Source organism: Adelges cooleyi, unplaced genomic scaffold (genome assembly GCF_023614345.1).
Source record: "Adelges cooleyi isolate 19-005CV unplaced genomic scaffold, UGA_ACOO_1.1 ACOO_flye_CR_arks_rails_tigmint_CR_PRNA_574, whole genome shotgun sequence".
NCBI classification, from domain to species: Eukaryota; Metazoa; Arthropoda; class Insecta; order Hemiptera; family Adelgidae; genus Adelges; species Adelges cooleyi.
In genome coordinates this window covers 15,981,809-16,005,959 of record NW_026096268.1, presented here as the reverse complement: position 1 = coordinate 16,005,959, position 24,151 = coordinate 15,981,809, and the positions used below count along the sequence as shown (strand labels likewise).

Sequence of the window (24,151 nt, the reverse complement as noted above, 5' to 3'; positions counted from 1 at the left end):
ATGGATGACATTCAGTAGGACTTTGGAGGTATTAACACAATTAGATTAATATAAATAATAATATTCGCTGATCTTTATTATGAAACCCAAATTACACGAATGACATGTTGTGCCAGTGTAGCACTCGCGTATGGTATGGTGGACATTCCCACCATATAATATTTATATGAACTGCTAATACGTAACAAAAAACAAAATTCCACAATTAAAAAAACCCCAAAATAAATTACAAATACATACTTGAAGTACTGAAATATAATAACGTATTCTTCCTTAATACAGTCTTTTTATATTTTCAAAATCTATTTTTTTAAATTCCCTTAATACCAAGAATTTTTTTCTTTCATAAGAAATCTTAAGGAATTGCATAAATTGCATGATTGTATAAATTGAGGGAATTGCATGCGGTTGGTTTTTAAGGAGTATTGTATAGGCAATATTTAAGAAAAAAATGGTTTTAATAAACTTCGATCATGTCAATTAATTTACCGGTTAATTTGTATTAGCTTCATGGTATTATTTTTAATTTGTATTATTTTGTCCATGAATAAAAACCACTTTAGTTAATATAACATACATTTTTTGTTCCATCGTACAGGCTGAACCAGTAATCCGATGTAATCTGTAAACATATTTTAATTCGTCATGAAGTATCTTATGATCGGTCAGAGTACTTTTTTGGTATCTTATTCCTACTATGTATAAAACACGTTTGAACATTATATAAAATTTCAAATTTTAAAATCAAATTTGGAAAGGGTTAAAATTAAAAATTTGAAAAAAGTACCCTGACCTATCATAAGTAAACTTCGTGGCAAACTAAAATCTGTTATTAGATTGCCTATTGGATCACTGGTTCGGTCTGTGCAATAGAATAAAAATGATGTTTTGACTGAAAAAAACCGACCGCATGCAATCCCCTCAATACAATCATGAATCTTGCTTTTAATATAATAAGAAGTTACTATTCACCAATATATCCTTATTATAAACTATAAATATATTTTATTTTATTAAATTCATTTTTTTGTTTATCACGTTAAAATGAAATAATAATGTTACGTTATTATTATTTTTGATTTTTCATTATTAATATTATTATGATTTTTTTATGCTTTTGTGGATTAATTTATATTATTTTATTATGTTTGGTGTATTAACAATGTTTGTTATTTTAGCTTCGACGTGGAGTTGAGAAGGTATTAAATTTACAATGATGTGATTTTTTTTTTGTCTGATTTCAAAATATATTTTAAACTGCTGAACCGGTTTCTTCGTGTAGCAATTCTATAGATCAAAAATCTTACCTAAAAGTTACTTTGATGGGCCAACAATTTTAATAAAGTGACCCCTCCCTCTTCTAAATCGAGAGAAGCACCCAAACAATTTACATATTTTCCAAGCGTGCCTCAGCCAATTACAATAATTATCTTTTAATTCCTCCTCCAGTCAATTTACCTTTAACGACACACAATTTATTATTATGTATACACAAGGATATTATATAATATATATTTTATTTTTATTTAAAACAAAACCACTCATAAAATTATAATATTTAGTTTAAACACTCATATTGATAACGTGGTGGGCAACAAATCTTTTAGAATAATTTTTTCAGACAAAATGAGCAGTGATTAAACACACCGGCTAGCTTTTTAAAAATTTAAGTCGACTAGTGTTTCATACGCTTCAAGATTACTGACATTTGACGGTCATGGTGTTATGGATATGTTTGATACACCTCAATTATTCCATTAACATCTTATTGTCACAAACACAGCACTCAATGCGTGCTCAGCCAATCACAATTACATAAAATAATTTACTTCCTCCAGTCAATCTTTCTTTAACGATAAATCATTTTTTTATTAAGCGTACAAAAATTGGTAGAACCAATGAGAATCAAGACATTTTAAATTTGCAAGAAAGTAAGTTTATTGTGATTTAATGAAAATATATTGAGGTTAGTGGAAAAGTAAACACAATTTAATGACAACTATTCTGTATTTAAAATAAAACTGGATTATTTTTGGCTCCTTTGGATCCGCCCTGTAATTAAAAAAAAACATCATCATCATTTGTTACTCAAATATAAATTACTATTATATGTATTCAGAGAAATTGTTTTAACATTAGACACTTGTATAATAACTACAAATATAAAGTTTTTTCTTTTTGAAAAATGTGTATATATTCAGTATAGTATTATAAACAGCTAATGAAATATTTTCATTTTAGCTTCGATGCAGGAGAAAGTATTGTTTTTACAATGCCGCGCTTTTATTTTTGTGTCTGCATAATATCATTTAAACCGCTATCTTTGTGTAGTAATTTTATGTATTAAAAGTCGTACCTATAAGGCATTTTATTGGGACAAACATTTAAAATGCTTACGTCTTCTCCTTCAAAATTGAACAACACTCAAACAAAATAGATTTTTTAACGTTTATTGGTACTAATTTAATTATTTTAGTTGGAATTTTTCTCGATTTTGAAGGGGAAGGGGTAAACTTTTTAAATTTTTGCAACTTTTATTAACATTTCGATAATTAGTAGTTAGTTGTTAATTACCAGCTGGCTATTCCCGCTGTTGATAACCTAAATATAAAGAATAAAGTTAAAATTAATGTGAATTCATACTTGCGTATTTAGGTTAGTGAATTCATTATGTACAACGCATCCAAGTGATCAATTACAATCAAAGTGAGTGTGAAGTCAATAAGTAAATATAATTTAATAAATCAACTTCTACCTATACAATACTCTAGAAAAGTTTACTAAGTACGCATAAAAATGTACTTAATTTCAAACTTTTATTTAAAATGTTTAAAAAAAAACAAAATTATTATATAAAGAGCCTTTAATTGTTAGATGTCACTTACCTGGTGGTGGATATTGACCTAAACGTAAAGAGTAAAATAAATAGAAATCAATTTTATTTCATAGTTGCATATATTTTATGTAAGTGTGTGAAGCCAATGAGTAAAAATAATTTAATTTATCAACTTCTAGCTATATAATACACCATAAAAGTTAACTTAGTACACATACAAATTTTCTACAATTCAAACTTGTTTATAAAAAGTAACAAAGTAATTTTATAACTGTCCTATAATTGCTAGATAATACTTACCCGGTTGTTGATATGGTGGCACATTTGTTAGGCCACCTAAACGTTAAGAACAAAAAACCAGTACAGTGGGGTCGGTGCATATTGGGGACGGGGAGGTCACAGGTTTCCTGGAATTTTTAAATCTGAAAGTGATAAAATCACTTTCGAAAAAACGCTTCGATGCAAATCGGTAGTTAGTATTTTCAAGCCAGTACAGTCCAAACCAAGCACAGTATAAACCAGCAAAGTTAGAAAGTTTTAAATGAAGGTTCTGTATTTACAAATGAGCGTCAAAGCGTTTATTTGAAAGTGATTTTATCCGAGAGGACTAGTACAGTAGAGTATTGGCATAATGTAATCAAAGCAATGAGGAAACGGAGAGGTCACAGGTCTACAAGAATTATTATAAACAAAAGTGATAAAATTGAATAAAATCGCTTTCAAATAAACGCTTTGATGCTCATTTGTAAGTACAGAATCTTCATCAGAGTAAAACCAATACCTTCTCGCTTTGCATCGAAGCTAAAACATTTTTCTGGATTTTTGTGTAAAAGACATCAAAAGTGGTCAAATTATATGTTTTTGGGGTCGGTGATTACGAATTTGTTATCAGTTCTCAATTTTAATCATCCGGAAAGAACTTAAGTAAAAAAATTGAATTTGTGTAAACTTTAAGTCAAAAGTGGTACTTGAGCACAAAACCTAATAGTATCATTCTGCATAGATATAAATAAAATTGTTTTAATGATTTGATCAATTTTTTTTAAAGATTTTAGGTGTTTTTGTTAAAATATACGAAATCTGCGAAAACACAGTTTCCCGGCAATTAAAAAAAAAACTGTAGTGCCGAATTTTTTTCCCGTTTAATATGTTATGGGTACATATGAGTTCCAACTACTGGCAAATTTTCAACCCAAAAGTTTCAAAATTACCGCTAAAAACCCCGAAAAACAAAAAAAATTGTACCCCCCCTAGGGGCGTGGGAAATGGGTATAGTTTAAGTTTGACACAACTGACGTGTGCGGGCATACCAAATAATTATTTCTTATACATTTCAACTCGATCCGACTATTTTTCTCGAAATTATAGCCAGTAAAAGTTCTAACTTAAAAACTCGTACGGTTTTTTTTTTGTTTTTTCAACTTTCGTCTGTGAAGAATTAAACTTTTTCAACTTTTACCCCCCTCCAAAGTACCAACTAGATGAAATTTGCGATTTATAGAGTTGCTACTCGAAGGAATTGGTCCAGTATTAAAAAAGTTACAGTGTATACAGATAAAAAAAAAACACACATCAGAGTAAAACCAATACCTTCTCGCTTTGCATCGAAGCTAAAAAAAGAATTGGTGAAAAAACTGTGTACTTTTACTCATTCATTAAAAAGTTATACGATTTTGAAAAATAATTAAAAAATTTTGAATTTTACTCACACCTACGTCGTCTGTTGTGGTGTCGTTTGCCGGTATCAGTGATGCCAACGTATTTAATCACTTTTACAACATTATTCAAAAACAGGGAAACGCAGGGATACAGATAAACATTTTTTTTTTTTTGGAACCGATTAATTAAGAACTTCACCTCGAGGTCGACAATAACGACCATCCTTTTTTTGTGTGTGTTTCAGCTTACATGAGAGTTGGGGGAAACAAAAAAGGCATATTCACGCGACAGCGCGAGCCAAAAGCGTCGGCTCACCTCCTGAGGAAAAGATATTGGGCGTTGGCCAACCTGTTGGACGGTGCAAAAGTTCCTGAAAACTTGAATTCCTACATAGCGTCTAACGATTGCCAAAAGCACGTTGAGCTATGATAAAAATTATATATATACATATTTTTTCTATCACAGGACCTATCATTTTTATTATTATATACTTATTTATTGTTTTCCTCTTATATTATAATTATTTAATTTATATAACGTTATTGGGGGTAGTAGCAGGAAAACGACGTTACGAAAACCTCAGTCTTAGCTGGCTGAGTGAAAGTCACTTATGTGAAACTAACCTGAAGTCAGGTAAGGATTTTTCATAGCGTTCCCCCCCACCCCCTAAAACTGTTATTTATCAAATATAGTTAGTATGCAACTTGTCTGTCGCTATTTTCTTAAATTACGGTTATAATAATAACACAGCAAATAATAATAAAAAAAAAAAAAAACGGTTTTCTATTTTATTTATTCCTAAAGTTAAGAATACACATTTTTAAAAATATTTTATCAATCCCTAAACATTGTTACGATCGGTGGAAGTCACCAAGTTATTACTGAAGTATCTCTGAAAAAATCTACATCAACAACAACTACTGATCAGGTATTTAAAAATTTTAATCCATATATTACATTAGATGTACTCAATACATTTTTTTTTAATATTATATTTAATGATAAAAATAATAATATTTGATGAAAAGTTTTTGAATTAATTAGTTTTTTAATACCAACTAGATCTGAAGGGATAAATATAATTTAATATAACTGAACAACCAAAAACAAAACAAATTACATTAAACGTTTGAAAAGGTCAATTTTGCATAATCTGTTCATCTGGTGCAGACAACATATGATCAATATGAGAAAGGAATGTCCTCGTGACATCTAAGCGCAAGCCGTTGAATAACTCTTGAAGAAGGTCCAAAAAATCTTTCACGTTTTGCAGGGGGTCAATTTCGTCAGACTGAGAGTTTGCCAAATCAATTTTTTTATTAGTATTGAGTGCATTAATGATCTCATTATCATATTCTGTCAAAGTAATATGCCCAATCCCCGAGCACTCCAGCACCGAACACATGGATTCAATGTTTGTCTTTAGCTGAGATGTCGTTTTGATTATATCTCCATTTTTAGTGGCCATCTCTTCGACAGCCTTCGATAAGTAATTCACATTGGGATCGTCTTGGATTATTAACATGTGTTTGTAGTCGTCGAGTAAGGTAGTCAGTTGTGTCGCGTAACTCAATTTCTGCGTTTCGTCTGATATTTTTTCCATACACAGCAAGTGTCTGCAATACAGCTTAGTGATAATGATATTTAAAAAATGATTATGCAACGTGAAGTATGATTTGATTTTCTTATAGTGGTCTACGGTCACGTCAAACTCTGACCAAATACCGAGCCAAGATTTTTCCAATACTTGGCTCGTGCCGGTCCATTTTATGTTACCGTTAAGGAAACTCATCAATCGTGTGTCCTGAATGCTCAAAATTTGCACGAAGAGTGTTGTGGGTTTCAACGCATCGATTATCTTCACATGGCTGTACAATGTAAAACGGTTTCTGTTTACTATGGATTTTATGTTTGCAGGCTCTATACACTTGGCGTAAGGACAATTGTTGTTATCGTTAAGGCAATCGGACGTTCGCAACAAGTCGTTCTCCAGTGATCTAATAACGTTCCCGTGAGTAGTCTTTACCTTGGTTTGTTTGCTAGTGTCGGTTTCCAAGCGGTGTATATTCTCCGTCTCCAGCCAAATCTTGTACAAATAAAAGTCCCACAAAGATCCAATCGAATTGGGGTCTCTCTTGTACAACGAGATTATCGATTTGTTAACGTTATAACCGCGAATTTCCGCTTTCAGGCTTGACCAATTTTTCACTTCATTAAACCCCGCGGCCGTTGCCTTCATATGCTTTATTACTTTGGACAAGTGTCTGCATTTCACGACGGAAACTGTGAAAAAAAACCATACGGTTTGTTGCATTTTTTTCTTCATATTTGGTAAATTTATACAGGGTGTTTCAGCGTGAAAGGTAAGTAATAGGTGATTCGACATCTGGGGGACCCCCAAATAAGCCCCCCGTTTTCATTTTTTCGTTAAGTCAAAAATTGAAGGTTTCGACAATTAAGTAAAAAAATAATGACATAAAAAAACAAAAAATTATTTCCTGTTGTTCAGTGCAAAAAGCTCACCTTAAAAGAGGGGTCACATGATTTTCAGTCTTTTTCAGCCCCTAACTTTCCTCTTATCATTTATTTCTTACCTCTTATCACTAATATTTTATAATTTGTTTCTTATCTCTTGTTTCTAATTATTTACCTTTAATTTCTTAGCATTTATCTCTAATCTCTCAACGTTTATCTCCTATTAATTATTTTTAATCATTTATCTATCGTATTTCTCTTAGCATTAATCTTTTATCACTTATCATTTACTTCTTATTTTTTTTCTTTAATCATTTTTCTCTTATAATTTTTTGAGTTAGGGGCCGAAAGGGACTGAAAATGATGTGACCCCTCTTTTAAGGTGAGCTTTTTGCACTGAACAACAGGGAATATATATTTTTTTTTAAAGTTTTTATTATATTTTAGTATTTTTTTACTTAACTGTCGAAACCTAAAATTTTTGACTTATCGAAAAAATGAAAAGGGGGGCTTATTTGGGGGTCCTCCAAGTGTCGAATCACCTATTAGTTACCTTTCATGCTGAAACACCCTGTATATGAATACAAAATATGTTTCCCAACAGGGAGAAATAATGTAAAACGTTTTCCTTTCGAAATTCCATAGGGACAAACATAAAAATTGATCAAATATCACCTGCATGCGTTGGAGATGACTGAGATGGAGTTGGTAAGTATGGCGGCGAATAAGGTGGAGATGTCGGTTCTTCAGACAATGTTACTGTAAAATAGAATCTTTGTAACGGGTTGGGCCAGAAACTACTTATCTATGTTGGTTTTTTTTGTTGCAAAAATGGCATTATTAAACGAAGTAAATATCCAACCAAATTGGCTGGAAATTTACTTATTCGTTTAAGTTAACTTTTTTATAATCAAACATTAAACAATAAAAAGGAAATATCATGTATGAGTAATTTTTAATTTTCATTGGTACTTGGTTCAAAACAATTATTGTTAGTTGATTTATTTTTAGGTTTTCCAAACACGGTAGCTTCATTAAGTTTTAACCAATGCGAATAACTTACTTTCCAGAGATAAGATCTCATCGTGTCTTTCACCTTCTGGAGACGCCTCTGAATACAATTGGGTTATGCAAAGTTTAAAGCTTTTAAATTTAAAAGTTGTCTAAAGGTGCAACAGTGTAGAACTTAGCTGTGGATAAGGAAAGATGGCATGGCATATGCTTGTAAAGAAAATTTATAGTAATACTATTTTTTTAACCGGGTCGAATAAATTAACGAAGAGAAAATAAATTAATACACTAAGAGATGGGAAAACATGAACACAAGGCAATAAAACATTTCTTTTAGTATAGCTATTGGTTAAAGGTTTTAAATATTAATTCCTTTACTAATTGTGATAACATGTTGTACAAAATTTGTTTTGCTATAATTATTGTAACAATATGGCACTGTCATGTAAGTAAATTCAGACGTTTAAAAGCATTAATAATAAAATGTTGTAAGCACCTTTCCCCCCCCCCCCCCAAAAAAAAAAAGGTACAACTATAAAAATTGTATTTGTAAAATACTTAAAAAAATATGTGTTGCTATAAATAATTTGTTTTTTAGTCCACATTTTCAAACGATACATCATAATGTTAACGCCATATGTAAACGTGTCGTTGGATTTTGTACAATTCAGAAAATGAAACTAGAATTAAAAATGATTTAAAACGTTTGCTGAGAGTTTCATTGAATAATAGTGATAAATAATAACAGTAAAGTATTGTACATAAACATATGTTTAAATTAGGAAAAAAATAAATAATAGGTAATATATTTTAGTTGTAACAGTTTGGTCGAACATCATCTTATTACTCTCCTTGAACGACGGTTAATGGTTAAAAATTAAACATTATATTAAATAATAATTTAAAATGTTTATTTTTAATAGAAACATATTGTATCTTAATGTACAAAATAGTTATAAAGTAGAACAACAGGGTTCTATAGGGATGTGCAATTAAATAGGCCAAATTCAATTGAAATTCAGACAATCAAAATGTCTATTTGAAACATAATAATGTGTCAACATAACGTTATGTACTTTTTATTCCCAGCACGGATAAATAATTTTACAGTTAAGTTTGTGTTGGGGATTATTATTACTATTATTTACTATAACCGGATGGATTTGTTTATTTCTAGTTTTTCTTTATATCTTTATTATACACAACTAAAGTCTACACTAAAAAAAAATCTGCCGTGACCCAAATACAATAACAAGTTCTGTAAACAATTTTTTGAACAGCTTTGTATCAGCAAAAAAAAAGTAATAACAAACAAAAAACCGGCTGAATATTTTACTGGTAAAACGAATACACCTTTTTGAACACATGCTACGCATGTTTTTTAAAACATTTTCACAGTTTTTTACTATATAGATTTTATAATTGTCTCCATAGTTGAACAAATAATAATTGTTTGTGTTAAAATAAAAATTCAAAAACATATATTGTACATTTATCAAAGAAATATCATCGGAAACCTTATTTGAAATACATTTGTATTAAACAATAAAAACAAAATATACCATGTTAGGTTTTCCAAACACAATAGCCTCTTTAAGTTTTAACTAATAACTTACTTTTTGGAGATGATTTCTCATCGTGTCTTCCATCGTCGGGGGACGCCTCTACAAACACAAATGTGTTATATGTTAAATTAAAATGTTTTAAATTTCATGTAAGTGAGAATATGATAGTGTTATTTATTATTTTCGCAGAAATTGTAAAGGTAAAAAAGATAAATTTGTAGAAAATATAGAAATAAAATTAGGAAAATTACATGGTACAACATAATTTAGAAACAAGAACCAAAACACCTAACAAAGATCTATTTTCCACAGCATTGAGATTTTTTAAATCGCCTCCAAAGGTGAAAGATAATTTGTTTTTTGTACAAAAAAAATATATGATTTGAATGTTGTTCCAAATAAAATGTACCTACAAAATTGTTTTGCATTGTTATTAATTAGATTTATTTAATTCGATTATTATACCTGAAGTCTTCGTCATGATTAATATGATAAAAAATAAAATGCTTAAATCCCGCATAGTTAGAACAATAATTTTCTATGTAAATAGGACTTGACTACTTAGTACTGAACTTCTAAACGTTTTCTTGTAAACTGAAGTATATTGAGGAGATGAACAAAGTATTATCATATTATTCATGCCAGTTGTTTTGTAAGTAGTTAAATAACATATTTTTTGTTTTTTTTACATACATTTTTTCAAAAATACATTTGTGCCCACAACGCTGAGTAAATATGCAAATAGTTGTTACTTGTTGTATATTTTGTCGCAGAACTAAACCAGTATAAAACAAATTCTGAGTATTGTTTGTGATTAAAAATAATAATTCATATTTGCTATTTTAGTCTAGGATTTGATTAGAGTTGATTGGACGGCGTTTATGAGTGACAATAGATGAGCATTTTGAGACGTTGACATACTGTCAATTGTCGTCTTACATTTGTAATAATAATTGCTCGAGTACCAAAATAAATAGCCCTAAAGTATAAAAAAATATATTCGAAATCGTTTTAATATTGCAGACATTGAATAATATATCTAGGTCGATTTTAAAGTTGTAAAATACAGATGTATTTTGCAGGTATATTGCTTATTTAGAGCAATAATTGTTATGGCTAACGGTTAACTGAACAAGCATAGAAAATATTTTAACAAAATATGTTTTCTTCTTATTTCAACAAATAATACAACACAAAACCTGTTTTCAATACCAGTTACAAACTAAAAAAGACAAACATTTCCACAAATAATCTTCCAACTGTTAGTATAATATCATCATATAGTCAGATGTTTTATGAGATTCTGAACACTCTGTACATAAATGTGTGATGTATTACAATATATGTACATTGTACACATATTGGATAACAAATAATAATAATATGGTATCGAAGTCGTCTGCTTTAAAAGTTACTACCAGTAAAAATCTGTAGAATACAAACAAATACTTTTTTTAATATCTGAAAAATAATATTCATCGAAAATAATAAAATACGAAATATTTGATATTATTTTACCGCTTTTCAGTGCAACTTTTAAAGGTTCTAAGTACATAATCTATTACAGTTTTGTTGTATAGGTTTCTCTAAAATGTACACAACTCTATACCTGCAGTTGTAAATTAGTAATTATAGATTTTAACGTTTATCAAATGCATTCATATCCAAAAGTATAATAAAGTAGAAGGCCAATATTTAACATGGTCCGTATTTAAAAGTATTTCAAACACAAATGCTAGTTAAAATAGGATATTTTTCATATTATATTTAGGTTAGGTACTTAAAAAAAAATCATGTTTGAATTAATAGTTTTTGTCGGTTGATTCATAATCGACTTTTATAAATATTATTTTCACTGATTGAAGTTTGTGTAACTATTTCTTTATTGACAAGTTTAAAAAACATATCCAGTACAGGTAAAATTTGTTTAAATGTGTGTATAGTAAAGTTGCATACTTGAATTATTGTAAGGGACATGTGTGTGTAGTTGCATATCTTCATTATTGCAAGGGGCATGTGTATATAGTTGCATACCTTTGGTCCGTTAAGGCACACGGATATATTGTTACACATTTTTCAGTTTTATAATATTTCTTATTTATAATAATTGAGTAATTATTGTTATTTCTAACCTATTTGATGTATTTTATAAATTAATCGAATTTAATCATAATTATTTTTTGTTATAGTGGAGTACATAAGTTCAGGTATTCTTTTTTTACATTTTTTTGGTTTTGCATTTTTTAAGATAATAATATAATTTTGTTGGTATTTTGTTAGGTATAATTGAATATAATCGAACAACCAGAAACAAAATAAATGCATTAAATGTTGGCATATGTCGAAAATGTCAATTTTGCTTAATCTGTCCACCTGATGCAGACAACATATGATCAACATGAGAAAGCAATGTCCTCGTGATGTCTAAGTGCACGCCTTTGAAAATATCTCGAACAATGTCCAAAAAATCTTTCACGTTTCTCAGGGGATCAATTCCGCCAGGTTGACAGTTTGACAAATCAATTTCTTTATCAGCATTGAGTTTATTGACAGTTTCAGTTTCACTAATTGTTAAAGTCACATCCTCAACGGAGCACCCCAGCAAAGAGCACATCAGTTCAACGATTGCCTTTAACTGAGATGTCGTTTTGATTATATCTCCATTTTTATTGGCCATCTCTTCGGTAGCCTCCAATAAGTAATTCAGGTTGGCGTCGTCTTGGATTATTAACATATTTTGTTTGTACACGTTGAGCAAGGTAATCAATTGTGTCGAGTAGCTTAGTTTCTGTTTTTCGTCTGATATCTGTTCTATACACAGCAAGTGACTCCAGGACATGATAATTACAATAATATTCAAAAAATCATTATTCAACTTGAAGTAGGATTTGATTTTTTCGTAGTGTTCTGCGGTCACGTCAAAATCCAACCAAATATTTTCCCATGATCTGTGTAACGTTTGGCTTGTACCGGCCCATTTTATATTTCTGAAATGGAAATACATTAACTGTGCTTCCCGAGTGGCCAAAGCTCTCACGAAGAGTGTTTCCGGTTGCAACGCATCATTTAGGTTTACATGGCCAAAATGTGCAAAACGGTTTACCTTTACCATGGATTTTATGTGGGCCGCTGTAGGCTTTATCCACTTGTCGTACCGACTGTTTTTGTGATCTTTGAGACGGTCGGTCATTCGCAAGTCGGTCTCCAGTGACCTTATAACGTTTCCATGAGTAGTCATTACCTTAGTTTGTTTGATTGTATTTTTGGCGACGACAGTCAACAGGTGCATATCCGCCTTGTCCAGCCAATGCTTATACAAATAAAAGTCCCACAAAGAGCCAATCAAACTGGCATCTCTCTTGTACAACGAGGTTATCGATTTATTAACATTATAATCGAGAATTCCGTCTATTAGTCTTGACCAATTTGTCAGTTCATCTAGCGGCTCATCCTTCATGAGCGTAATTACTTTAGACAAGTATTTGCATTTTACAAAGGAATGATGGTCCACGTCGGTAACTGTAAAACAAAAAACCCATATATGGTTTGTCAGAAAAAGTCAACTCGGGTCACTTGTGTAGAAACAAAAAAAAAGTAGTCAGCATTTTTTCTTATAATGATAAAACTTAAAAAGTGACATAAACACTATACACGTTGATTATTGTATGTTCTAACTATTTTGTACATTCAGATACAATATTATTTTATAAAATTGTCTCAATGTACAAATTTAGAGTTATTACTTAAAATTACATTTAATTTAAGAACCGAGGGCTTTGTGTTGGATATGATGGAAATAGAATTATTAGTGTTGGGTTTTAAATATTTATTTCTTTACTGATATGTTCAGATTTCATACACAGTTTGTTTCGATATATTTGTTACAATAAATAAAAATTGTATTTGTAAAATACTTGAAAAATATTTTTTGCTAACAGTTTTTTGTTTTTAGTTTACATTATCAAACGACACAATACGTATGTTATGTGGCCAAAAACAGTAAAACTATAAATACTGTATTGGTAAAATACTCAAGAAATAACACTTGTATTCAATAAACAACAAACCATACAAATTCATAGGGTATTGTTTTTATACATTTTAAGTGTACTGGAAATTAACTTTTTTGAAATTTGTATTAAACAATAAAAAGAAATATCATGTATGGTTAAATACATTTTTTTTTTGGTATTTTGTTCAAAACATTTATTCATAGTTTATTTATTTTTAGGTTTTTCAAACACAATAGCCTCTTTAAATTTTAACTAATGCAATAACTTACTTTTCGGAGATGATTTATCATCATGTTTTTCACCGTCGGGGGACGCATCTGCAACACAAATGTATTATGTAAAATAAAAATATTTTTAATTCTATGTGATTGACAATATTATACTGTTATTTATTACTTTCGCAAAAATTGTAAAGATAAAAAGCTTTATTTGTAAAAAAAAAAATAGGCAAATTATATGGTAAAACATAATGTACCTAAAATTTTGTTGTACAGTGTATATAATTAGTTTTAAATTAGTTAATAATACCTGAAGTGTTCGTCATGATTAATATGAGCAAAAATAAAATGCTTAAATCCCGCATAGTTAGAACAATAATATTTGATGTAAATATGACTTGATTCAGTACTGCACTTCTAAACGTTTTTTTGTAAACTGAAGTAAAGTATATTGAGAAGATGAACAATGTATTATCGTATTATGTAGGTACGCCAGTTGGTTTGTAAGTAGTAAAATTACATATATATATATATTTTTTTTTTACTACATACATTTGTGTCTACAACATAGAGTAAATATGCTAATCGATTTTACTTGTATATTTTGTCACTTATTAACATATAAACTGCATAGCATCGTTCCTGAGAAAATTATCTTGCTTTTTAAATAGTTCCCGGGACTGAAGAACTTATATTTTAGAAATTATGTCCATTATAGTGTGTTTATTGTCAAAATTAATACTTCAAATTTAAAACCACGTGAACATAATATGTATTGTTCTAAAAAAGATATTGGAAACATTAAGCAGTTATAAGTTTCAACGTACACCAAAGCCAATGCAAGTTGAAAATTGTTGCCAAATGTTTTTTTTTATACATATAAATTTAAATTTACAAATAATATAGTCAACGACAAACAATTGTTTATTAGGTGTACACAAATAGGTATAACCAATAAAAAACAAGACATTTTAAATTTGCCAGATATTAATGCCTAATATTTACTATAAATTAGTGAAATACTTAATTTTGGTTATTAAATGCTTAGAACATTTATGGGTAGTCGCATACTGTACTTAAATGAAACTGAATACTTTAACTTCACTTTTCCCACTCTTCTGTAATTAAAAAGAGTTATCATAATGTCATCATTGAAGAAATAAATAATTTATTTATGTTACAATTAGTCTTTTAAAAGTATTGTTTCTAGAACTAATCTTTTAACAATATGTTCTAACTTGGACGATACATATTAAGTTTGATAAATTCATATCATGCTAAAGATTTTCATTATTTTTTAACTACCTTGGTTTGGATGATACTGTAAACAACAACAAAACGTGACACAAAAGCACTCTTTTAAACATTTTCCCAAACTCTTCAAACCGTTTCCAATAGCTATGCAAATATTATGTAGTTTATGAACATTAGGTATATAATGTAAAAATATATTGAAAATCATTGCTCATATTTCATTCAAATTATATTCGCAATGGCCACATTAAAAATACAAACACATTACAGTGCACACAACTAAGTGACATTAAAGCGTAAGTACATAATATTTTATTAAAGATTTCTTCATATTTAACTATTTAAGTAATAGACAATGTAAAAAAAAAAAGCATACCTTTGCCGCATTTCACACATATGTTTCTTTCTAAAAAACATTTATAAAGTAAAAGTTAGATGTGTTGAAATATCATACATTTGGTTATACTCATTAGTTCATGTCTATCAAAAATAGTTTTAATGACATAAAATATAAATTTAAGACACATAATAATATACCAGCCTAATTCACAAACGTAATAATATATTGCCGCACTTGATTTATTTACAATTAAATATAAAATATTCTTTCTAGTTGAGTTAATAAAAAAAAAAATGGTTGAAAAAAATGTCTAGGTAAGAATTTACCTTATAAATTTAAAAATGCTAAAGATGAAACCTTCTCATTATAAATAAATTAAAACTTTAAAATAATACATGGTTTTTTTTATATAACTCAAAATTTAAAAAGTTAGTTAAAATAACAATAAAAATTAAATACAAATATGTGTTAAAACAAAAAGTGGGTTTAAAAAATAATTTATTGTTTGAAACATTACATAAATATGTATTTTAATTAAAAAATGATTTGCTAAGTAATACAAACACAGGAAACTTAAGATTCTGTTGATTATGACATTCTAAACTTAAGACATGGATGTGTCTGAAACTCATCCGAATGCAAAAATAATGTCTATAATAATTTATAAAAGAAACTGAGTATTATACTGAAGTATAATACTCTATACTGTATAAACTTGAAGTAAAAATTATTGGCTTTTCTTACTTTGTCGCGGACTCTGTACTTGTGAATCTACATTAAATGCTTGCTGACTTTGTTTGACTAAATGTAAAAAAAATATATATACATATATACAGGGTGTTTAACAAAGATATGACAAATAAATTAATTTTGTTCTATTGAATATTTGTAAGGTTTTTTTTGCGCTATAAGCAACATAGTTTTTATTGATCTTAACTGTGTTTTATACACGTATAAAATTTGTTTCTTATTTAAGATAAATTTTTTTTTTTTTTGAAAAGCAATTACCTGGTTCTCCCGTTGCAACTAAAATGATATGAAATAAATTGTTTATTTTTTATTTCTTATTATTGTGAGTATTATCGGGAAATCTTCCGGATTTATGAAATGGTGATTATTAAAAAACACAGTTCACTTAACCTTATTTTTTAACTAGTAAAATAAATAATTAACTTGCCCGGTCTTGCACTTATGGGGTTTGGTAGAGTAGAATGATGTACTGGATTGATCGCTTCGTCTGATTAAATAAAACCATATTTAATACATTAGGGAATAATAATAATAATATTATTTACCTGAACATGAACAAGTTTTTTGAATGATAATATTTTTGAATAAATTAATTTATATAATTTGTTTTGTATAAATCTATAGGTATTGAAATCATTTAGATTTGACGAATAAATGTGTCGATACAAAAAGAAAGGATTATTTAATACTATGATGAAAATTATAATTATTTTGAAATTAATTTTTATTTAAAAATAAAAATTGTATATAACTTAACATTAGAAAATGTAATGGTTTTTTATTTTTCTAACGTGTACCTAAACTGATTATTTATGACGTTTATCTGTTTAATCAGTTAAATATATTTCGTTATTTTAACTTTTAACTAGTAAAATAAATCATTAACTTGCTCGGATTTGACCATATGGGGTTAGGTAGGCTAGGACGGTGTACTGGATTGATATCTTCGTCTGATTAAATAAAACCATATTCGTTATTTTATTTTTAAATCAGTTAAAAGAAACCATTAACGTACCTCTTTTTGGTGACCATATGAGGTGTGGTCCATCCTGATAGATATCTTCGTCTGATTTAATAGAATAATGTACAATACATTAATGCAATAATAAAAAACAAAAAGATTACTATAGGTTAATGATGCCAAATGACGTTTCTTTAGTTAATTAAATGTTTTTTTATTGACCTCACTTATACCCTCACTGATTATTATTTATGACAATTATTAACTGTTAAATCGGTTCAATATATTTCGTTAACTTAACTTTTTTAACTAGTTAAAAGAAATCAGCAACTTACCTGGCCTTGTCCATCTGAGTTTTGGCCTTTCAGGATAATTGCGGAATTGATTGATATCTTTTTTTGATTTAAATAAAATCATATTCAGTACATTAGGAAATAGTAATAATAATTGCTAATGAGTCAAATGACCAGATGCGTAAGAACAGCCTAATTCACAAACATAATAATCTATCATCTCAGAACAAACAGGGTAAAAACATGTTGTTCGAATGATAATGTTTTTGAACAAAATATTTTAATTTAGCTAGTTAAAAAAAAAAAAACATTAACGTACTCGACGTTGACGATATGGTGTCAGGATTGATCTCTTTGTCTTTTTTAAATTTTACAGAAATGTAAAGTTTCTTGTCAATGACATTCTGATCATTACTATTCCCACTCAAATTCGTTTGAAGATGATTACAGTTCAAATGGTCAACTTTTGACAGAACATTCGGATTCTCATTAGCTGAACGTATAATTTGGTCAACCTGTAAATTAAAAATAAAACAAAATATTTTTTTAAAATGCAAATAATCATATTCAATTAATTCGTGGTGTTTCCCCCCCCCCCCAAAAAAAAAATTATCAATATTACAATGCACTTGTTATATTGTATTTACAAGTTCTATGTGCGTTTCGGCTATGTCCACTGATCTGGACAAAATGATTACAGAATGTTTGTAGTGGTCAGCATTTTTTTGGCAAGTGTAAACACCCGCATAGGACAAATAATCAGTGGTGAACACAACAAAAAACGAATTCTCATCGTCATCTGTAAAGTGAATTATAATAATTATCAATTAAAACGAAACACAATATATTAAAATACGGTCGAGTTGTGTGGTGAAAATAACCAGATGGTACATTTACAAGCGTGTTGGAAAGTTTTGGAGGTAGGCGAATTTTGGAAATCAATTTTCAAAAATTCAAGTACTTACCCGAAGGAATGGAAACAAACATTTTTGATGGTAAACTCGGATCGGCTTTCAATTCTCCAAACAAATGGATGTTATCGGATGTGTCATGGACGTCACTGCGGTTTGTCAATCCTGTGATATCATACACTAAACATCGACTTGGTGGCGACGTCATTCGAATGGCGTACCATGTCCCTAAAAACTATAGAAACAATAACATTAGTACAAGTAGACAGAAATTAATAAAATTCATTTTTTTTTTAAGTTGGTTATTGGATTTTATGTGTCATATGGACACCGTGGCTTTGGACAATATGCTGATAGTGGACAAAATAGAGATATTTTGTTTTTCTCAGTTGGCTACACTGTCAGTGTAAAACAAAGTCCGTTATAAAGTGTTATTATTCAGAAAAAAAAACACGAAGCGATTGTCAGTCGGTTGTCTACACTGTCAATTTCATAGTTTGTGTGAAGTTCACTACGAAAATGTCGAGTTCCTGTGATGAAGAGGACATTGCCATGTACAGAAAGTTAAAAAAAAAGACGCTAAGGAAGCATTGGGTTCATCTTTATAGTGAAAGGAGTCTTCACTGCCGGCTTTTTGTATCGGCCAAAAAACTTCAGGAATCCGATTAGAAATTTTTGGCAAATTGTATTATTAAACGCCTCCATGATACGTGTGGTAATATACAGTAAGTCATAGCGAACGAACGGATAGATAAAAAATTAAAACGCTTAGCAAATTTCAGTGCTAAGGTTTTTTAGTCTAGATGGGTAACGTAATTGTGACATCAGACAACGTTTGATACTCTGATGTATTATTATTTATTTCAATGGTGACTTGGCGCCGACCATCTAAGACCTATTGAAAAAGGTTGGGAGAGGGAATTGTTATTGTCATTTATTATATTCAGGGACACCAAACATAGACTAATATTACACAGCTAAGTATAAGCAAATAGAAAATATTTAACATACCCTAAAAAAAGTAAAAATTACTGCTCTATCGATATCATGTTATATATATATATATATACTATATACTATATACTATATATATATATAGTAGGTTATATGACAATAACAACTGGATTTATTTTTTACCAATTGGGCCGTACCAAAACCATTTGTATATTGCCTTGGTGGAGGTCGGCGTTGAATTATTCCAGCCCATAAAAGATTTGCCATGTTTATAACGCGCAATTGTTTTCACTTAACTCAAAACACAATTTACAAACAGAAAAAATGTTATTGAACACTGATAAAACTTTGATAACAATTTCCCGGATAGCTTGCCGACACCTAATTGCCTGTCGGTTAAATAACTTATACTTTACAGGTAATAATCGTTATAGAAGAATCGCGCCGTTAGTGGGTCGTCACTTGACAATCGCCTCGTGCGCGGAGGGCCGTAAGCTACTATTGTGGTTAGGCGGTCTGTGCTACAGTGTTGGACAAAATCGTTATCAAAAAGTTCAACTACGAATAAAAGATGTAAAAAAAAATAATTAAAACCTAAAACTGGTACTCGAGTATTCAAAACTTAATAGGATCACTCTAAATAGACGTCAATATTTTTTTTTTTTTTGATCACTGATGACACTGATTTGAACCTGAACAGTCATCAGAACAATGAGCACGTCGGCGCCTATCGAGCTACCGGGTCGCATGTCGATGATGCACGTGCAAGTGATTGCCGCCGTTCAACATCGGTGCCGCGGCGGCGGCGGCGGCAGCCACAGAGCACAGCCCCACAACACCACCGCGAGTTTCTCATACACTCCTGGTACCTTTTATACACGTTTCGAATGGTTTTGAAATTGAAGTAGCGCACACCGCGCATGCCGCACAGTGTTGTTTTCAATTGCTATTTTAGCAGGTCAAAATTCGTAAATGATATAAAATTGTACTAATATGAATAAAAATAAGCCAACATACTAATTGTATTAACAAAATTACAGTTAATTATTCACGATAGAATAGAAAATAAATATTGTACATAGAATGCGAAATTTTTACTGCGAGTGTTATAATAACTTGAACTAAATATTATTATTATTAATATATATATATATATATATATTTGTATGTTATGGCTTCGGCAGCTAGGCTATTATTATTATTATATTCAATAAAAAAAAAAAAGAAACATTGAAGATAAAAAAAAGTGAATTAAGAGTTTAATTGCAAATTGTAATTAAAAATTAGCAAAAAAGCGGCGAGATGCGGCATTTCTGATTTAGTCGATTTTATAGAGGAGAAAATTTAGAACATGATCATATTAAGTAACAACCTCTAATAAACCCTAATTTTTTTTTTGCCATGCTGTTTGATTTAAGAAACGTAGGTTTTAATACTGCGTTTTACATTATACAAATAATTACCCTTTTATAAATAATACTAATATCTGCACCGCGTCGCTCAAAATCGTAATTTTAGTCAATACTTACCAATTATATTGATCTCCATTTTTTGAAAAATAAAAAAATAAATCTAGTACGGTCAATAAAAGTAATAATCTCACAACGTCCAACGAGTATTTCCAAAGAAGAAATGAACGATTTCTACATTTTTGTGACATAGTTATGCAGTATACGTGTAGTATAAAAGTCGATAAAACGTTAGCGAGTGGTAATTTAGCTTTCTAAAACTTATGAAGTGTACGATAATTATACTTAAAAATAATATCAGATTATAGTAAAATTCTATTTTTGGCCAGCTAAGATAAGATTAAAAACACTGTGTGCCGTCGGTTTTTGTCGAAATCTTTATAAAACCTTTTTTTTTTTATTATTATTAATCATTTAAGAGGGCGTCGCACCGGTGATTTTCAGTGGTAAAAACATGTTTAAGCAGATTGAAACTAACTTGCTTAATTTTGGTTTTAGAGTAAAAGCACCCATTATAAAATTAAAAGAAAACAATATTCCGGAGGGTAAAATTGATTTTTTGGAAAGTTACAGTCATTTAAAAATGTTAAAAATAGTCGTTATTTCTTAACTATGTATTGAGCGTTAAACTTAGAATAATGAAAAAAACGCACCTCCGAAATATTGTTTTCTTTCAATTTTATAACGAGTGCTTTTACTCTAAAACCAAAATTAAGCGAGTTATTTTCAGTCTGCTTAAACATGTAGAGATGAAAAAACATTTTTAAATCGCTTTCAAGGATGCTGTGATAGTGCAAATAATAAATTAACTACCAAAATAGAGTCCTAGTTATTGAACTAATAATTACACGTCACAGTTTAACCTTTAAATTAAGATTTTGTAAAAAATTGCCTATACTTTACTCCTTAAAAATGGGCGGTGCGACGCCCTCTTAAGATACACTTTTTATGATATAAAAGACGATATCTTTTTTCTTTTAAGGGTTGGTTTTTAAGGAGTTTTGTATAGGCAATATTTAAAGTGGTTTTAATAAATTTCGATCATGTCAATTAATTTACCGGTTAATTTGTATAAGCTCCGTGGTGTTATTTTTAATTTTATATATTTTGTCTATGAGTAAAAAACATTTTAGTAAACATAACATACATCTTTTGTTCCATCGCACAGGCTGAACCAGTAATCCGATAAGTAATCTGAAAACATATTTGAATTCGCCATGAAGTTTAATTAAATGATCGGTCAGGGTATTTTTTCGATATCTTATTCCCACTATGTATACAACACGTTTGAACATTTTATAAAATTTTAAAATAAATTTTGGAAAGGGTTATAATTAAAAATTGAAAAAAGTACACTGACCGATCATAAGTAAACTTCACGGCAAATTAAAATCGGTTTTTAGATTGCTTATCGCATCACTGGTTCGGTCTGTGCAATGGAATAAAAATGATGTGTTTTGACTGAAAAAACCGACCGCATGCAATCCTCTTAAGTATACATATTATACCTACATTTTTAATATCATTTCTTCCATTTTCGCGGATACCATAGTTACATTCCAAGTGTTATCTCTTTTATATCCTTCCATATCCTTATATATATATCACGCGTGGAAAGGTCGACCTCAAACCCATCCCCAACTTCAACTTAAACTCAAAATATGAAAACGGTGTACGGAAATTCGGAATTGGTACTAGATTGTTTTTTATTTTATTATTTTTGTTATCCCGCCAATTATCAAACGTATTACTTCAACTTACGTTTTTCATATCGAAATTCAGCATAGGTTGAAATTTAAGACAATCGTGTCCCGAAACGACATTCAAGCAACCAACTAGCAACACAGACAAACAACGCAGTCCATTGACATTCATTGTACGGCGGCGCGAACGGGCACGTCAATTAAATACTACTAAAATCGAATAAAACAAATAACAATTATTATTACTTACTTATATTTGCTTTATTATTAGGTATATATGTGAAAAAGTATACAGGGTTAGGTCTAGTCAAACTTTGACTCAGGTAAAAGAATCAGGAGACAACCATTTTTTAGTGTAAATAGATACAAATACAAATTACCGGATTTTGTTTCCAAAACGAGATCAGCTAAAAAAAAAAAATTGCAATTTTTCGTAAATTGAACTAAAGACCGTTTGCAATCTTGAAGAACACCGCCAAGTTGTAAAAAACCGAATAACGCTCAGAGATAAATGTAAATGGACATAATATACAATGTTTTAGCAAGTGTTGTACCAACTAAACAGAATCTGGTTTATGCAAATATGACGCAAACAAAGAATTTTGCGAGATTCAACTCGGCTGACTATAATATATTAACAGTACGTGTAAATCATATCCAGATTCAATTCTAAACATTTATATTAAATGTACATATATTGAAACAACTTATATCCTTGTATATCCTGCAACTTGATGTATCAGCATGTAGTGTGGCTACTCTTAACTTTATTTTCAAAATGACCCTCCATAAATCAAATCCATGTGAAAACACTAATTTAGAGTACACACTCATTGCATACCAAAAAACTAAATTTTTCGCAGAAATTGTAAATTTTATAATAAAAACTGGCTATAACATCGAAAAAAAAAACAACAAGATATGTCAATAAATTTACTTACACCTATTTGGGGTGAACTAATTATGTATATTAAATTGTAAGCTAATTGTTTTTCTATGCTTTGACTATTCTTCATCGCCACTATGCCCTGAATCCATGTGTACTGTTTTTTTTCATACTTAAAGATATACACATAATAGTGTATTTTAATTATTCAATAGAAATTCGGTATTCGGTTTCATTTTTTACTAATACAATTATTTTATACAATGTATATTGAGCACAATATGCTGATACCTAAATGCCTGTAAAATAAACTTGATAAAATATGTTTTTTGAAAAACGTTTGAAAACAACTGGTCGTTGACAAATAATGTAATATATTTTTATTTATTTTGTTTTGTGCGTCGTAGAAAGTGTTATCATAAAAATTGTAATATAGAACTATGGGAAACTGTTTTTTTTTTGAAAAATATATCAAAACCTAAAAACTTTTGGTAAAAACCAATACGACTCATTTGTTTACACTGCAAAATGTATTAGTTACATAGTATTATATGTTTGTAAGCAAATGTATAAGTGACTTTTTACAGTATAAAAATTGCAACTAAAATTAATAACACAAATGACTGAGATCTTCTTGAAGGTGAATGGAATAACAATAAATTCATAAACAAAATATAAATGATATTATCCACGTGATATGGGTTTTGCAAAAGGGCAGATTTTAAAGAAACAAGTGTTATTATTTTTTGTTTCAAACAAAAGGTTAGATTTTGATCAAGAATACTTTTTTCACCTTATATAGTGCTCCAAATTATAATTACGAGTCACTTAGCTTGAGACCAATAAGCAAGGT

The 24,151-nt window shown here is 29.5% G+C and overlaps 2 protein-coding genes across 8 annotated transcripts; both read right to left on the bottom strand.

Moving 5' to 3' along the window:
• Positions 1 to 5,523: 5,523 nt before the first annotated feature.
• On the bottom strand, positions 5,524 to 14,179 carry LOC126843098 (uncharacterized). 6 transcript variants are annotated; one of them, XM_050580417.1, is made up of 5 exons: positions 14,088 to 14,119; positions 9,598 to 9,645; positions 8,034 to 8,081; positions 7,646 to 7,729; positions 5,524 to 6,778 (listed from the first exon to the last, which is right to left on the bottom strand). In XM_050580417.1, the coding sequence occupies exons 1-5, from the start codon at positions 14,101 to 14,103 to the stop codon at positions 5,634 to 5,636; spliced, it is 1,341 nt and encodes a 446-aa protein (XP_050436374.1). In that variant the 5' UTR covers positions 14,104 to 14,119; the 3' UTR covers positions 5,524 to 5,633. The 6 variants fall into 6 exon arrangements, with proteins under 6 accessions (XP_050436374.1, XP_050436373.1, XP_050436376.1 ...); XM_050580416.1 differs by lacking the exon at positions 14,088 to 14,119 and adding an exon at positions 10,012 to 10,128; XM_050580419.1 differs by lacking the exon at positions 8,034 to 8,081 and having other exon boundaries at positions 14,088 to 14,104.
• Positions 14,180 to 14,793: 614 nt separating this feature from the next.
• Positions 14,794 to 22,897, bottom strand: LOC126843242 (uncharacterized). Of its 2 annotated transcripts, XM_050580629.1 has the most exons (14): positions 22,793 to 22,897; positions 22,471 to 22,622; positions 18,341 to 18,521; positions 18,023 to 18,174; positions 17,695 to 17,890; positions 17,418 to 17,474; positions 17,137 to 17,187; positions 17,012 to 17,071; positions 16,549 to 16,608; positions 16,380 to 16,397; positions 16,116 to 16,172; positions 15,408 to 15,437; positions 15,083 to 15,175; positions 14,794 to 14,895 (listed from the first exon to the last, which is right to left on the bottom strand). In XM_050580629.1, the coding sequence occupies exons 2-14, from the start codon at positions 22,582 to 22,584 to the stop codon at positions 14,879 to 14,881; spliced, it is 1,086 nt and encodes a 361-aa protein (XP_050436586.1). In that variant the 5' UTR covers positions 22,585 to 22,622; positions 22,793 to 22,897; the 3' UTR covers positions 14,794 to 14,878. The 2 variants fall into 2 exon arrangements, with proteins under 2 accessions (XP_050436586.1, XP_050436587.1); XM_050580630.1 differs by lacking the exons at positions 22,471 to 22,622; positions 22,793 to 22,897 and adding an exon at positions 20,770 to 20,861.
• Between the last annotated feature and the right edge of the window lie 1,254 nt (positions 22,898 to 24,151).

Excerpts from the sequence above, each read along its gene's own strand:
- LOC126843242 (XM_050580629.1), bottom strand. The coding sequence starts at position 22,584 with ATGAATGTCAATGGACTGCGTTGTTTGTCTGTGTTGCTAGTTGGTTGC. Across the intron at positions 17,475-17,694 it reads CACCATATCGTCAACGTCGA|ATATCAATCAATTCCGCAAT; the intron begins GTACGTTAATGT and ends AATCAAAAAAAG. Across the intron at positions 17,072-17,136 it reads CATATGGTCACCAAAAAGAG|ACGAAGATATCAATCCAGTA; the intron begins GTACGTTAATGG and ends TTATTTAATCAG.
- LOC126843098 (XM_050580416.1), bottom strand. The coding sequence starts at position 10,066 with ATGCGGGATTTAAGCATTTTATTTTTTATCATATTAATCATGACGAAG. Across the intron at positions 8,082-9,597 it reads TGAGAAATCATCTCCAAAAA|AGGCGTCTCCAGAAGGTGAA; the intron begins GTAAGTTATTAG and ends AATTGTATTCAG. Across the intron at positions 7,730-8,033 it reads TGAGATCTTATCTCTGGAAA|TAACATTGTCTGAAGAACCG; the intron begins GTAAGTTATTCG and ends TCTATTTTACAG.